At 38.7% G+C, this 14,095-nt stretch overlaps 3 protein-coding genes across 3 annotated transcripts; all 3 read left to right on the top strand.

Annotated features, from left to right (window-relative positions):
* The first annotated feature begins 54 nt into the window (after positions 1-54).
* LOC133648097 (protocadherin beta-16-like) lies at positions 55-2,723 on the top strand. The gene has a single exon (XM_062043878.1). The coding sequence runs from the start codon at positions 285-287 to the stop codon at positions 2,721-2,723; it is 2,439 nt and encodes an 812-aa protein (XP_061899862.1). The 5' UTR covers positions 55-284.
* Positions 2,724-4,918: 2,195 nt separating this feature from the next.
* LOC133648192 (protocadherin beta-15-like) lies at positions 4,919-8,042 on the top strand. The gene has a single exon (XM_062044029.1). The coding sequence runs from the start codon at positions 5,005-5,007 to the stop codon at positions 7,441-7,443; it is 2,439 nt and encodes an 812-aa protein (XP_061900013.1). The 5' UTR covers positions 4,919-5,004; the 3' UTR covers positions 7,444-8,042.
* Positions 8,043-8,225: 183 nt separating this feature from the next.
* LOC133648098 (protocadherin beta-15-like) lies at positions 8,226-13,215 on the top strand. The gene is made up of 2 exons (XM_062043879.1): positions 8,226-12,061; positions 13,099-13,215. The coding sequence occupies exons 1-2, from the start codon at positions 9,668-9,670 to the stop codon at positions 13,213-13,215; spliced, it is 2,511 nt and encodes an 836-aa protein (XP_061899863.1). The 5' UTR covers positions 8,226-9,667.
* The last annotated feature ends 880 nt before the right edge of the window (positions 13,216-14,095 follow it).

Below are 14,095 nucleotides of genomic sequence, written 5' to 3' on the forward strand. Positions count from 1 at the left end.
AGTCCCACTTATCGGGATTATCTCAGATTTTTTAAATTTTTTTTTTATATGTTTACATCTAATTGTTATGTCGACAAATGTACTCCAGGGGTCAGTATGCACTCATGAAATCGTGAATAATCCACCCTTTTATATTCACACACTTACCACATTTTTTTTATTGTGTGGATCTGCTCGAGATGCTGGATAACATGACTGTGGAGTTAAAAGCTTTGGATGTTTGAAGGGACCAACCATATTGTTTTCATCTGTTTTACATTTAAAAAATAGTAGTTTTTGGTAGAATGGAGAACAAAGGATTTGCGTCTTACAGCTACGGTCTTGCGTTTCTGTTCCTTTTCCTCCACACCATCAATGGAGACGTGAGCTATTCTATACCGGAAGAGATGAAACAAGGATCGGTAATTGGAAATATCGCCAAGGATTTGGGACTTGATTTGGGCCAGTTATCTACTCGTGAAGCACGCATTAATCCAGAGGACAACAACGTTCAGCACTGCGGCATCAACCTCAACACTGGTGACTTGATTGTTCACGAGCGGATTGACAGAGAAGGGCTTTGTGGCAAAAAGGCTTCATGTGTTCTTAAACAAGAACTTGTGCTGGAAAATCCATTAGAGCTGCAACGTATTAATATACGTGTTGTAGATATTAATGATAATTCACCACAGTTCAACGAGGATTCAGTTAAATTTGAAATCCGAGAATCCGCAGACAAAGGTGCACGTTTTTTTCTTAGAGAAGCACATGATGGAGACATTGGTGAAAATGCTGTTCAAAGCTACACGCTACAGCAGAATGATCATTTCAAATTAAATGTAAACACTAAACCAGGTGGACGGAAGTACTGTGAATTGGTCTTAGACAAAGAATTAGATAGAGAAGCGGAAAAAGACATCACGCTCTCTCTGACTGCATATGATGGCGGCTCTCCTCAGAGATCAGGTACAGTAGTCATACATGTCACTGTGCTGGATGCTAATGATAATGTACCAGTGTTTAGTCAGACAGTCTATAAAGCCAGTCTGCCTGAAAACTCTCCTCTTGATACATTGGTGATCACAGTGAGTGCAAGTGATGCAGATGAAGGATTGAATAGTGAAATTACATATGCATTTGATCATGTTTCTGATGACGATAGTACTGTATTTACATTGCATCCCAAAACTGGAGATGTGAGAGTGGCTGGTGTTGTTGATTATGAGAAAATGTCATCCTATGAAATGCAAATAAATGCGATTGACGGTCTAGGATTAATTTCATATTGTTCTTTAATTATAGAAGTTACTGACACAAATGACAACACCCCAGTTATACAACTGAAGTCACGGTCTATTGCAGTGCCAGAGAATGTGCCACCAGGTACACAGGTGGGCATCCTTCATGTTCAGGACAGAGATTTTGAGCAGAATGGACAGGTCCACTGCTCCATTCAAGAAAATGACCCTTTTAAATTAGTTCCTTCTATTAAGAACTATTATTCTCTGGTGACTACTGGACAACTGGATCGTGAACTAGTGTCTGATTACAACATTACAATCAGTGCCACTGACGAGGGCTCTCCTCCTCTGTCCTCCTCTAAAAGTCTTCACTTATCTGTAGCAGACATCAACGACAACCCACCTGTGTTTGAGGAACAGTCCTACAGTGCATATGTGAGTGAAAATAACAAAGCTGGCTCCACTTTATGTTCCGTTAGTGCTCGAGACCCTGACTGGAGACAGAACGGTACCGTGATTTATTCTCTGATAGCTGCTGAGGTGAACGGTGCCCCGGTGTCCTCCTATGTATCTGTTAATGGAGACACAGGTGTGATCCACGCTGTCAGGTCATTTGATTATGAACACTTGAGGAGTTTTAAAGTCCACATCATGGCCAGAGACAACGGTTCTCCTCCACTGAGCAGCAACGTGAGCGTCAGTGTGTTCATATCGGATGTGAATGACAACTCTCCTCAGATACTGTACCCCTCCCCAGAGGGTAACTCCTTCATGACAGAGCTGGTCCCCAAAGCTGCACATGGAGGCTCTGTGGTGTCCAAAGTGATAGCGGTGGATGCAGACTCCGGACAGAACGCCTGGCTGTCCTATCATATAGTCAAGTCCACTGATCCGGGACTTTTCACCATTGGTCTCCACAGTGGAGAGATCAGGACCCAGCGGGACATTTCTGAATCTGACAGCATGAAACAGAACCTGATTGTGGCAGTGAAAGATAACGGACAGCCCCCTCTCTCTGCCACCTGCTCCATGTATTTACTTATTTCTGACAACTTGGCTGAGGTGCCAGAACTGAAGGATATTTCTTATGACGAGAAGAATTCCAAACTGACGTCTTATCTCATCATCGCGCTGGTGTCTGTGTCCACCTTCTTTCTGACCTTCATCATCATCGTCCTGGGTGTGAGGTTTTGTCGCAGGAGAAAGCCCAGACTGTTGTTTGATGGAGCAGTTGCCATCCCCAGCGCGTATCTGCCTCCTAATTACGCAGATGTTGACGGCACAGGAACTTTACGCAGCACCTACAACTATGACGCCTACTTGACAACAGGTTCTAGAACCAGTGACTTTAAGTTTGTGTCTTCTTACAATGACAACACGCTGCCTGCTGACCAGACTCTGCGGAAAAGTCCTTCTGACTTTGTTGATGAGCTTCATGATTCATTTGACCCTTTAGAGGTAGGTAACTTTTCTCACTTTGAACGTCAATGTTCTTCAACATAAACCTTTTAATGTAAATATGTTTTGGTTAACTTCAAAAGATAAATTATTTTCTTTGTAAGATATGAACCACAATTTAATCATTTGCAATTTCCCATTTTGTCATCATCTTCACTCTGAAATGTTGGTCCTGATCAGCCTGTTGTAGTCCAATCCACTTTAAGTGGATACTATCGATCTGTGACTTTGGTGGTGTAGACAAAAAGGTAGATGTGGTTCCTTTACAACATTCTTGCTGAATTGATTGCTTTATGGAATTTGCCCCTTCAAAGTTTTTTGAGGAGAAGTGGCTTCAACTCTCACTGTCCTTGTTTGATTGGGACTTTCAGTGTTCCTCTTTTTTCTTTGTGTTCTTCTCAACTGGTGGGAAACAGTTCTTGGTGAATCATGGACAACAAGCCAAAATACTGTAAAAAAACAACACACACTAAACAAAAAGTGAATTCTTAATTTTAAAGAAGACATTTAACTTGTAAGTAAAAACTATATATATATTGAGTAAAAAATGCAAGGAACGGTGTGGCGAAGTTGGTAGAGTGGCTGTGCCAGCAATCGGAGTGTTGCTGGTTACTGGGGTTCAATTCCCACCTTCTACCTTCCTAGTCACGTCCGTTGTGTCCTTGGGCAAGACACTTCACCCTTTGCCTCTGATGGCTGCTGGTTAGCGCCTTGCATGGCAGCTCCCGCCATCAGTGTGTGAATGTGTGTGTGAATGGGTAAATGTGGAAATACTGTCAAAGCGCTTTGAGTACCTTGAAGGTAGAAAAGCGCTATACAAGTACAACCCATTTATCATTTATCATTTATAACGTAAAGATGCAGCAGTCTGATGTAATTACTCCCAAGTACTTTGGCAAACGAGCTAATTGTGAAAATGACACATTCAGTATCGTTCAAATACAGATTGTCCCATACAGATGAACGATTACATTTAAACAACATTACATTTAGCAAACTATGGTAATTGTTTTGATTTTCTGTTTTATAAATCTTATAGGCCTACAGTAAAAAAAACAACTTTATAATAAAATAAAATAAATTGCCCAGGTGTAATCTAACTGTGTATATTAGTCTCAATTTGTCACATCCAGTACTTGATAAGTGATCTGTTCCAAACAAGTCAGCTCGGCTAAACTCCATCATGACTCTGAATAAAAACAATGTATGGGATCCTCATATTTTCCCTTTTGTGTTGAAACTTGTGTTATTTTCCTATCTTGCACCTGATATAACCACTAACGAAGTAAATGTTTTTAACATTAACTTTGTTTTATTTTATTCTCTGATAGGGAAAACAATGCTTATTGGTAAAGCTTCCTGTTGTATATGGATCAATAGTGTAGCTTTGGGCCTGAAACTCGCTGTGGTTATTTTTTTATTTTTAAAGTCACTTTCTTCTTATCTTGCTTGCCATTCCTATAATTATATCATAACTTTCCCCTTATGACTTTGTAACACTGACACACGTGTATGGTTTTTAAAACTTGGGATTTATTTGAATTTCTTTCTAAATTTATTTTTGAAATAACATTTCAAGCTTAAAGTGCAGATCATTACATTTTAGGCCTTAAGAAGAAAGCTGGCACAATGTAACAGCCTGAATATTTTCAATCTGTCTGACGTAAGCACTCTGTTGAGTTTAAGAATAAGATGCACATTTTTTACTAAACACTTGTTGCTCTTCTTTAAAATGTTATTTTGTTAAAACTCGGTTTTCCTTTGATGACGATATTGCTTTTTAATCAAACTATGCTATAAAATTATTTGAACATAAGGGAGTTTCTCATTGAATCACAATAACTGCAGTCTCTTGTTGTATAACAATGAGATAACATGATCCTTTTGTTATGTTTTATTACTTTTAAGCGGTGATTTAATAATATTTGATATTGTTTCCTCTTTTTGAATGTTAAACATTTATTTATGTCTCACTCATTTGCAGAAAATAGGTTAGATTGCAGCAAAGGGAACTACTGAAACATAAATAATTTATTAAAGCGGACGATAGCCTTAAAATATATATATATATATTCACTCATTATTGTATCTTAATACAGTACAGCACATATATGACAACCGTAATTTTCTAACAGTACACATGGTGTCAGTAGAGACCAACAGCAGATTCACGCAGGCTTTGTTTGTGCTGTGCAACACTCATTGTTGGATTCTAGTGTTCTTCAGAGCGTTAAAGGAGGAGGACGAAGGCAAAAGGGGTTTTTAGTGGTCGAATGAGATTTTGAAAATTGAAAGTGTGTTGCATTTTAAGCGTTAATATCAGAGGATGGCGCACACACGACGCATGGATCACAGATGCAGCTTCATCTTTTTCTTTGTTCTGCTCGAATATGCACACGGCGACCTGAGCTATTCTGTACAAGAGGAGCTGAAACGTGGATCTATCATTGGAAATATCGCCAAGGATCTCGGATTGGAGGTGGGGAAACTGTCTGCTCGCAAGCCTCGTGTCGACATGGAAAGAAATGACAAACAGTATTGCGGAATAAACCTCCGGACAGGAGATTTAATGGTTGCTGACAGGATCGACCGAGAGGAGCATTGCGGTGAAAAACCTTCCTGTGTTCTAAGATTCGATCTGCTGCTGGAGAATCCTTTGGAACTACACAGGTTGTCTCTGCAAGTGCAGGACGTGAATGACAATGCGCCGATTTTTCCTAAAGATGTTGTGAGGCTGGAAATCCGTGAGTCTGCTGTCAAAGGAGCTAAATACCGCCTTAATGCAGCAAATGATGCAGATATCGGCACTAATTCTGTTCAAAGCTACATTTTACAACAAAATGCTAATTTTGTGTTCCATATTCAGACGACCAATTCTGGCAATAAATATGGTGAGCTGATTTTGGATAAGGAATTAGACAGAGAAGAAAAGCAGGATTTAAAATTACTGCTTAAGGCAGTGGATGGTGGTTCTCCTCCCAGATCTGGTACAGTAGTCATACATATCATTGTACTTGATGCTAATGACAACGCCCCAGTTTTTACTCAGGCTGTTTATACATCATCTGTCAAAGAAGACGCCGCACTTAAAACACCAGTTATTACTGTGAGTGCATACGATAAAGACGAAGGTGTAAATGGCGAAGTAACATACGAGTTCAGCAAAATGTCTGATAAATCACGAAATATTTTTTCTCTCAATGATAAAACCGGAGAAATATTTGTTATAGGCGAGATTGATTATGAAGAGGGATCAAGGCATGAAGTGTATGTCGAAGCTAAAGATGGTTATGGACTTTCTACTGAGACAAAAGTTATAATTAATATAAATGATGTAAATGACAACGCTCCTGTGATCAATTTAAAGTCACTGTCTAATCCAGTACCAGAGAATGTGTCACCTGGTACTGAGGTGGGCATCATTAATGTTCAGGACAGAGACTCTGAGAAGAATGGACAGGTCCGCTGCTTCCTTCAACAAAATATCCCTTTTAAGTTAGTTCCTTCAATTAAAAACTATTATTCTCTGGTGACTACTGGACAACTGGACCGTGAACTAGTGTCTGATTACAACATTACAATCAGTGCCACTGACGAGGGCTCTCCTCCTCTGTCCTCCTCTAAAAGTCTTCACTTATCTGTAGCAGACATCAACGACAACCCACCTGTGTTTGAGGAACAGTCCTACAGTGCATATGTGAGTGAAAATAACAAAGCTGGATCCACTTTGTGTTCTGTCAGTGCTCGAGACCCTGACTGGAGACAGAACGGTACCGTGATTTATTCTATGTTAGCTGCTGAGGTTAACGGTGCCTCGGTGTCCTCCTATGTGTCTGTTAATGGAGACACAGGTGTGATCCACACTGTGAGATCGCTTGATTACGAACACCTGAGGAGTTTTAAAGTCCACGTCATGGCCAGAGACAACGGTTCTCCTCCGCTGAGCAGCAACGTGAGCGTCAGTGTGTTCATATCGGATGTGAATGACAACTCTCCTCAGATACTGTACCCCTCCCCAGAGGGTAACTCCTTCATGACCGAGCTGGTCCCCAAAGCTGCACACGGAGGCTCTGTGGTGTCCAAAGTGATAGCGGTGGACGCAGACTCCGGACAGAACGCCTGGCTGTCCTATCATATAGTCAAGTCCACTGATCCAGGACTTTTCACCATTGGTCTCCACAGTGGAGAGATCAGGACCCAGCGGGACATTTCTGAATCTGACAGCATGAAACAGAACCTGATTGTGGCAGTGAAAGATAACGGACAGCCCCCTCTCTCTGCCACCTGCTCCATGTATTTACTTATTTCTGATAACTTGGCTGAGGTACCAGAACTGAAGGACATTTCTTACGAGGAGAAGAATTCCAAACTGACGTCTTATCTGATCATCGCGCTGGTGTCTGTGTCCACCTTCTTTCTGACCTTCATCATCATCGTCCTGGGTGTGAGGTTTTGTCGCAGGAGAAAGCCCAGACTGTTGTTTGATGGAGCATTTGCCATCCCCAGCGCGTATCTGCCTCCTAATTACGCAGATGTTGACGGCACAGGAACTTTACGCAGCACCTACAACTATGACGCCTACTTGACAACAGGTTCTAGAACCAGTGACTTCAAGTTTGTGTCTTCTTACAATGACAACACGCTGCCTGCTGACCAGACTCTGAGGAAAAGTCCTTCCGACTTTGTTGATGAGCTTCATGATTCTTTTGACCCTTTAGAGGTACGTAACTTTTCTCACTTTGAACGCCAATGTTGTTTTACATAAACCCTTTTCCGTATTCATTAGTTGGTTAACTTCAACAGATATATTATTTTCTCTGTAAGATATAAACCACAACTTAACCACTTTCCATTTTACATTTCATAAACATCTTCACTGTGAAATGGTTGGTCCTGATCAGCCAGTTGTAGTCCAATCCACTTTAGGAACTGAGGTAGATACTATTGATCCGGGACTTTGGTGGTTCTGTCAACATGTTTTATATATTCCCTTTGTCTGAGTTTGCTTGTTTTAGAGGTTTAACACATGTTGGCTTTGCTTTGTTCTTCAAGCTTAAATTGTTGTAAATAGGGCCTATATGCCATATATTTGTTTGTGAAGGCATGTGGCTCCTTTAGAACATTCTTGCTGAACTGAATGCTTTATTTCATGTAGTTTCACCCTTCAAAGTTGTTTTGAGGAGAAGTGGCTTCAAATCTCGCTGTCCCTGTTTAATTGGGACTTTCAGTGTGCCTGTTTTTTATTTTTGCGCTTCTCAACTGGTGGGAAACAGTTCTGGGTGCATCATGGACAATAGCGTAAAAAAAAACAAAAAGACACACTAAACAAAAAGTTAATTCAATATTTTAAAGAAGATATTTAACTTTTATATAAAAAAAAAAATTCAAAAAAAAAATAAATAAATAAAAAAAAAAAAAAAAAAAAAAAAAAAAAAAAAAAAAAAAAAAAAATATATATATATATATATATATATATATATATATATATATATATATATATATATATATATATATATATATATATATATATATATATATATATATATATATACATATATATATATATATATATATAGTTAAAATTCAAGGAACGTACACATGCAGCAGTCTGATGTATTTACTCCCGTGTGCTTTGGCAAACTAGAACATTGTAAATATGACACATTCAGTAAAGTACAAATTCAGATTGTCCCATAGGGATGAACATTTACACATTACATTGAGTAAAATGTAATCATTTCTTTGATTTTATGTTTTATACATCTTATAGGCCTACAGTAACAAAACAACAACAACAACTCAATTACCCAGGTGTAATCTGACTGTGTATTTTAGTCTTACGAAGTCACATCGAGTAATTATAGGTGATCTGTTCAGGTTATCTGTTCTGACAAAGTCAGCTGGGGTAAACTCCATCATGACTCTGAATAAAAACAGATACACAAATGTATGGGATCCGCATGTCGCTTTTGTGTTGCAACTTGTGTTATTTTATTATCTTGCACTTGATATAACCACTAACAAGGTAGGGTCTTTTGGTAAAGCTTTGTGTTGTATATGGATCAATACTGTATACTTCAATTATCGGGCCTGCAACTCGCTGTGGTTCTTTGTTATTTTTAAAGTAACTTTCTTCTTATCTTGCTTTTTCTTCACTGTAATTATGTCATATCTTTCCCCTCGTGCCTTTGTAACACTGACACACATGTATGCTTTTAACATTTTGGAAGAACATGTTAAGCTTAAGGTGCAAATCATTCAATTTTAGACGTTAAGAAGGAAGCTGGCACAATGTAACCGCCTGAAAATGTTCAATCCGTCTGACGCAAGCATTCTGTTCAGTTTGACAATATAATACACATTTTCTAATACACATTTTGTTGCTCCACTTTAAAATGTTATGTTGTTAAAACTCGGTTTTCCCATGATAAATATATTACTTTTTATTCAAATTATGCAATAAAATTCAAACATTTGAACATAGGAGAGTTTTTCATTGAATCACGAGAACTGCAGTCTCTTGTTGTACAACAATGAGATAACATGATCATTTTGTAATGTTTTATTACTTTTAAGAGGTGATTTAATATTATTGTATATTTGTTTCTCCTTTTGAATGTTAAACATGTATTTATGTCTCACTCATTTGCAGAAAATAGGTTAAATTGCAGCAAATAGAACGACTGAAACATACATCATTTATTAAAGCGGACAATAGATAAACATATATGTTCTCTCATTATTGTATCTTGATAATAATACAATGCAGCATATATATGACAACCGCAATTTTCTTACAGTACACATGGTGTCAGTAGAGACCAGCAGCAGATTCATGCAGGCTTTGTTTGTGCTGTGCAACACTCATTGTTGGATTCTAGTGTTCTTCATAGCGTTAAAGGAGGAGGACGAAGGCAAAAGGGTTTTTAGTGGTCGAATGATATTTTGAAAATTGAAAGTGTGTTCAATTTAAGCGTTAATATCAGAGGATGGCGCACACACGACGCATGGATCACAGATGCAGCTTCATCTTTTTCTTTGTTCTGCTCGATTGCGCACACGGGGACCTGAGCTATTCTGTACAAGAGGAGCTGAAACGTGGATCTATCATTGGAAATATCGCCAAGGATCTCGGATTGGAGGTGGGGAAACTGTCTGCTCGCAAGCCTCGTGTCGACATGGAAAGAAATGACAAACAGTATTGCGGAATAAACCTCCGGACAGGAGATTTAATGGTTGCTGACAGGATCGACCGAGAGGAGCATTGCGGTGAAAAACCTTCCTGTGTTCTAAGATTCGATCTGCTGCTGGAGAATCCTTTGGAACTACACAGGTTGTCTCTGCAAGTGCAGGACGTGAATGACAATGCGCCGATTTTCCCTAAAGATGTTGTGAGGCTGGAAATTCGTGAGTCTGCCGACAAAGGAGCTAAATATCGCCTTAATGCAGCACATGATGCAGATATCAGCACAAATTCTGTTCAAAGGTACATTTTACAACAAAATGCTAATTTTGTGTTTCGTATTCAGACAACCAATTCTGACAGTGAATATGGTGAGCTGATTTTGGATAAGGAATTAGACAGAGAAGAACAGCAGGAATTAAAATTACTCCTTACGGCAGTGGATGGTGGTTCTCCTCCCAGATCTGGTACAGTAGTCATACATATCATTGTACTTGATGCTAATGACAACGCCCCAGTTTTTACTCAGGCTGTTTATACATCATCTGTCAAAGAAGACGCCACACTTAAAACACCAGTTATTACTGTGAGCGCATCAGATGCAGACGAGGGTGTTAATGGTGAAATAACATACCAGTTCAGCAGAATGTCTGATAAATCACGAAATATTTTTTCTCTCAATGATAAAACCGGAGAAATATTTGTTACAGGCGAGATTGATTATGAAGAGAGATCAACACATGACGTGTTTGTTGAAGCTAAAGATGGTTATGGACTTTCTACTGTGACAAAAGTAGTAATTGATATACATGATGTAAATGACAACGCTCCTGTGATCAATTTAAAGTCACTGTCTAATCCAGTACCAGAGAATGTGTCACCTGGTACAGAGGTGGGCATCATTAATGTTCAGGACAGAGACTCTGAGAAGAACGGACGGGTCCGCTGCTCCCTTCAACAAAATGTCCCCTTTAAGTTAGTTCCTTCTATTAAAAACTATTATTCTCTGGTGACTACTGGACAACTGGACCGTGAACTAGTGTATGATTACAACATTACAATCAGTGCCACTGACGAGGGCTCTCCTCCTCTGTCCTCCTCTAAAAGTCTCCACTTATCTGTAGCAGACATCAACGACAACCCACCTGTGTTTGAGGAACAGTCCTACAGTGCATATGTGAGTGAAAATAACAAAGCTGGATCCACTTTATGTTCTGTTAGTGCTCGAGACCCTGATTGGAGACAGAACGGTACCGTGATTTATTCTCTATTAGCCACTGAGGTGAACGGTGCCCCGGTGTCCTCCTATGTGTCTGTTAACGGAGACACAGGTGTGATCCACGCTGTCAGGTCATTTGATTATGAACACTTGAGGAGTTTTAAAGTCCACGTCATGGCCAGAGACAACGGTTCTCCTCCACTGAGCAGCAACGTGAGCGTCAGTGTGTTCATATCGGATGTGAATGACAACTCTCCTCAGATACTGTACCCCTCCCCAGAGGGTAACTCCTTCATGACAGAGCTGGTCCCCAAAGCTGCACACGGAGGCTCTGTGGTGTCCAAAGTGATAGCGGTGGATGCAGACTCCGGACAGAACGCCTGGCTGTCCTATCATATAGTCAAGTCCACTGATCCGGGACTTTTCACCATTGGTCTCCACAGTGGAGAGATCAGGACCCAGCGGGACATTTCTGAATCTGACAGCATGAAACAGAACCTGATTGTGGCAGTGAAAGATAACGGACAGCCCCCTCTCTCTGCCACCTGCTCCATGTATTTACTTATTTCTGATAACTTGGCTGAAGTGCCAGAACTGAAGGACATTTCTTACGAGGAGAAGAATTCCAAACTGACGTCTTATCTGATCATCGCGCTGGTGTCTGTGTCCACCTTCTTTCTGACCTTCATCATCATCGTCCTGGGTGTGAGGTTTTGTCGCAGGAGAAAGCCCAGACTGTTGTTTGATGGAGCAGTTGCCATCCCCAGCGCGTATCTGCCTCCTAATTACGCAGATGTTGACGGCACAGGAACTTTACGCAGCACCTACAACTATGACGCCTACTTGACAACAGGTTCTAGAACCAGTGACTTCAAGTTTGTGTCTTCTTACAATGACAACACGCTGCCTGCTGACCAGACTCTGAGGAAAAGTCCTTCTGACTTTGTTGATGATCTTCACGATTCTTTCGACCCTTTGGAGGTAGGACCCTTTTGTTATTTTATGATAATGCCTGAATAAATGCACTCATTGTTTAGGAAGAACAATATTTATATATTGATTACCATGGCAGTTTCTTCAGCAACATTGTTATCATGGTTTGATATTACTGATGTCCTAATGTATAATTTTGTGTCAAGATATAATTTTTCTGAGATGACACATACTGAAAAGCTAAAAAAAGACTAAAATGACACATTCATAACCTTTTTGTAATGGCTTTACTTGTGTGGTCACTTTTGTTTATTCAGTTTTGACTTGAGAAGAACTGATTTTACATTTCTTTGCCAATCAACATTGTTAATCAAGATCTTTATATTTTTTATAATTGTGTGGTATTGTCTCAATTATCAGCTTAAGCAATGGTTGTGGACGCCTTTGACCTTTTATATTTAAATCTGACTGAAATTGTCATTACGGCTTATTTAATTTGTTTTGCAATTTAAGTTTTTTATTCATTTTGGGTTTGTAAAATGAAGCAGGTTTTTGGATGTTGTACAGTGTCAACCGTTGGACTGTTTTATTTTATTTTTAATTTTTTAAGTAATACGGTGCCAATCACAAATAGTTATTCCGTGTATTGTCTTCTGAAGGCCGAGGGAAGTGAGGATCTGTAAAAAGAAAAGACAAATCAGGCACTGAAAATAAATACTATATTGTAAAAATCATATTTATGAAAGTAAAAACATATTTACTCAGTTTACTCAAAATCGGTTTACCAGTTATCATTATATATTTACTATTTGTTTTTTGAAAAGTTAACAGGTTTGGACTAAACTAAACATGTTTTTGCTCGTTACTGGTCATTTTGTTTTTGACAAAATGTTTACAATTGAAGGTGGTATGATATATTATCGCACATCAGACAATTGCGATTTTCTGTATATGCTACAAGAAGTCTGAACACTTTTCTATCCATTGGTAGACCTTTAGTTTTTAGTTTTTTAACATGTTGTACACTTTGAGTTTAGATGTCAATTATCATGTTTAAATTGTATCATTGTTATCGTCAACTGAAGCTTAACCAAGTGGACTCTATGTCTGACTACCAGCTGTTGAAAGGGAGGATGACGTTTCCCCCTTTAAAAGTTTTTGGGGCTAATTGGCTTCAGATCTCGCTGTCCTTGTTCAATTGAGACTTTTGAGTGTGTATATTTTTCTTTTTGCCCTTTTGAACTGGTGGGAAACAGTTATGGGTATATTATGGACATCAAGCGAAAATGCCGTAACAAAAACAAAAAACAAAAACACACAAAACAAAACGTTAATTCAACATTTTTAAGAAGATGTTCAACTTGTATGTAAATATATATATTGTGTTAAAATGCAAGGAACGTAAACATGCAGTAGTCTGTCTTTACTCACAAGTCCTTTGGCAAACTAGCACATTGTGAATATGACACATTCAGTATTGTTCAAATACAGATCATCCTGTATGAACATTTACATTTACACAACATTACATTTCGCAAAATGTGGTCTTCTTTTGATTTTCTGTTTTATGAATCTTATAGGTCTACAATTTTAAAAAAAATAAACTAAGTTGCCCGTCTGATGGTATTTATTTGTGATCTATTTAGGGTGTACTCCATCTCTGACCAAGTCACCTGGGATAGACTCCATTATGGCTCTGAGTGAAAACAGATAAATGTATGGGAAACTCAATATATAACTTTTGTGTTGAAAAAATTGTGTTATTTTCTTATCTTGCACCTGCTCTAACCACTAATGACGTAGGTGTTTTTAACATTGACCTTAAATTCCTTTTTTCTCTGATGGAAATAAAAAACAGCCTATTGGTAAAGCTTCCTGTTGTGCATGGATCAATAGTGTATAATTCAATAATTTGGCTTTGGGGCTGAAACCAAATGTTTTTTTTTTTGTTTGTTTACAATTTTTAAAGACAGTTTGTTTTTATCTTGCTATTTATTCCTATAATTATATCATAACTTTCCCCAAATTACTTTGTAACACTGAAACATTTGTATGCTTTGTAAAACTTCTGAATTAATTGAA

Source organism: Entelurus aequoreus, linkage group LG04 (genome assembly GCF_033978785.1).
Source record: "Entelurus aequoreus isolate RoL-2023_Sb linkage group LG04, RoL_Eaeq_v1.1, whole genome shotgun sequence".
NCBI classification, from domain to species: domain Eukaryota; kingdom Metazoa; phylum Chordata; class Actinopteri; order Syngnathiformes; family Syngnathidae; genus Entelurus; species Entelurus aequoreus.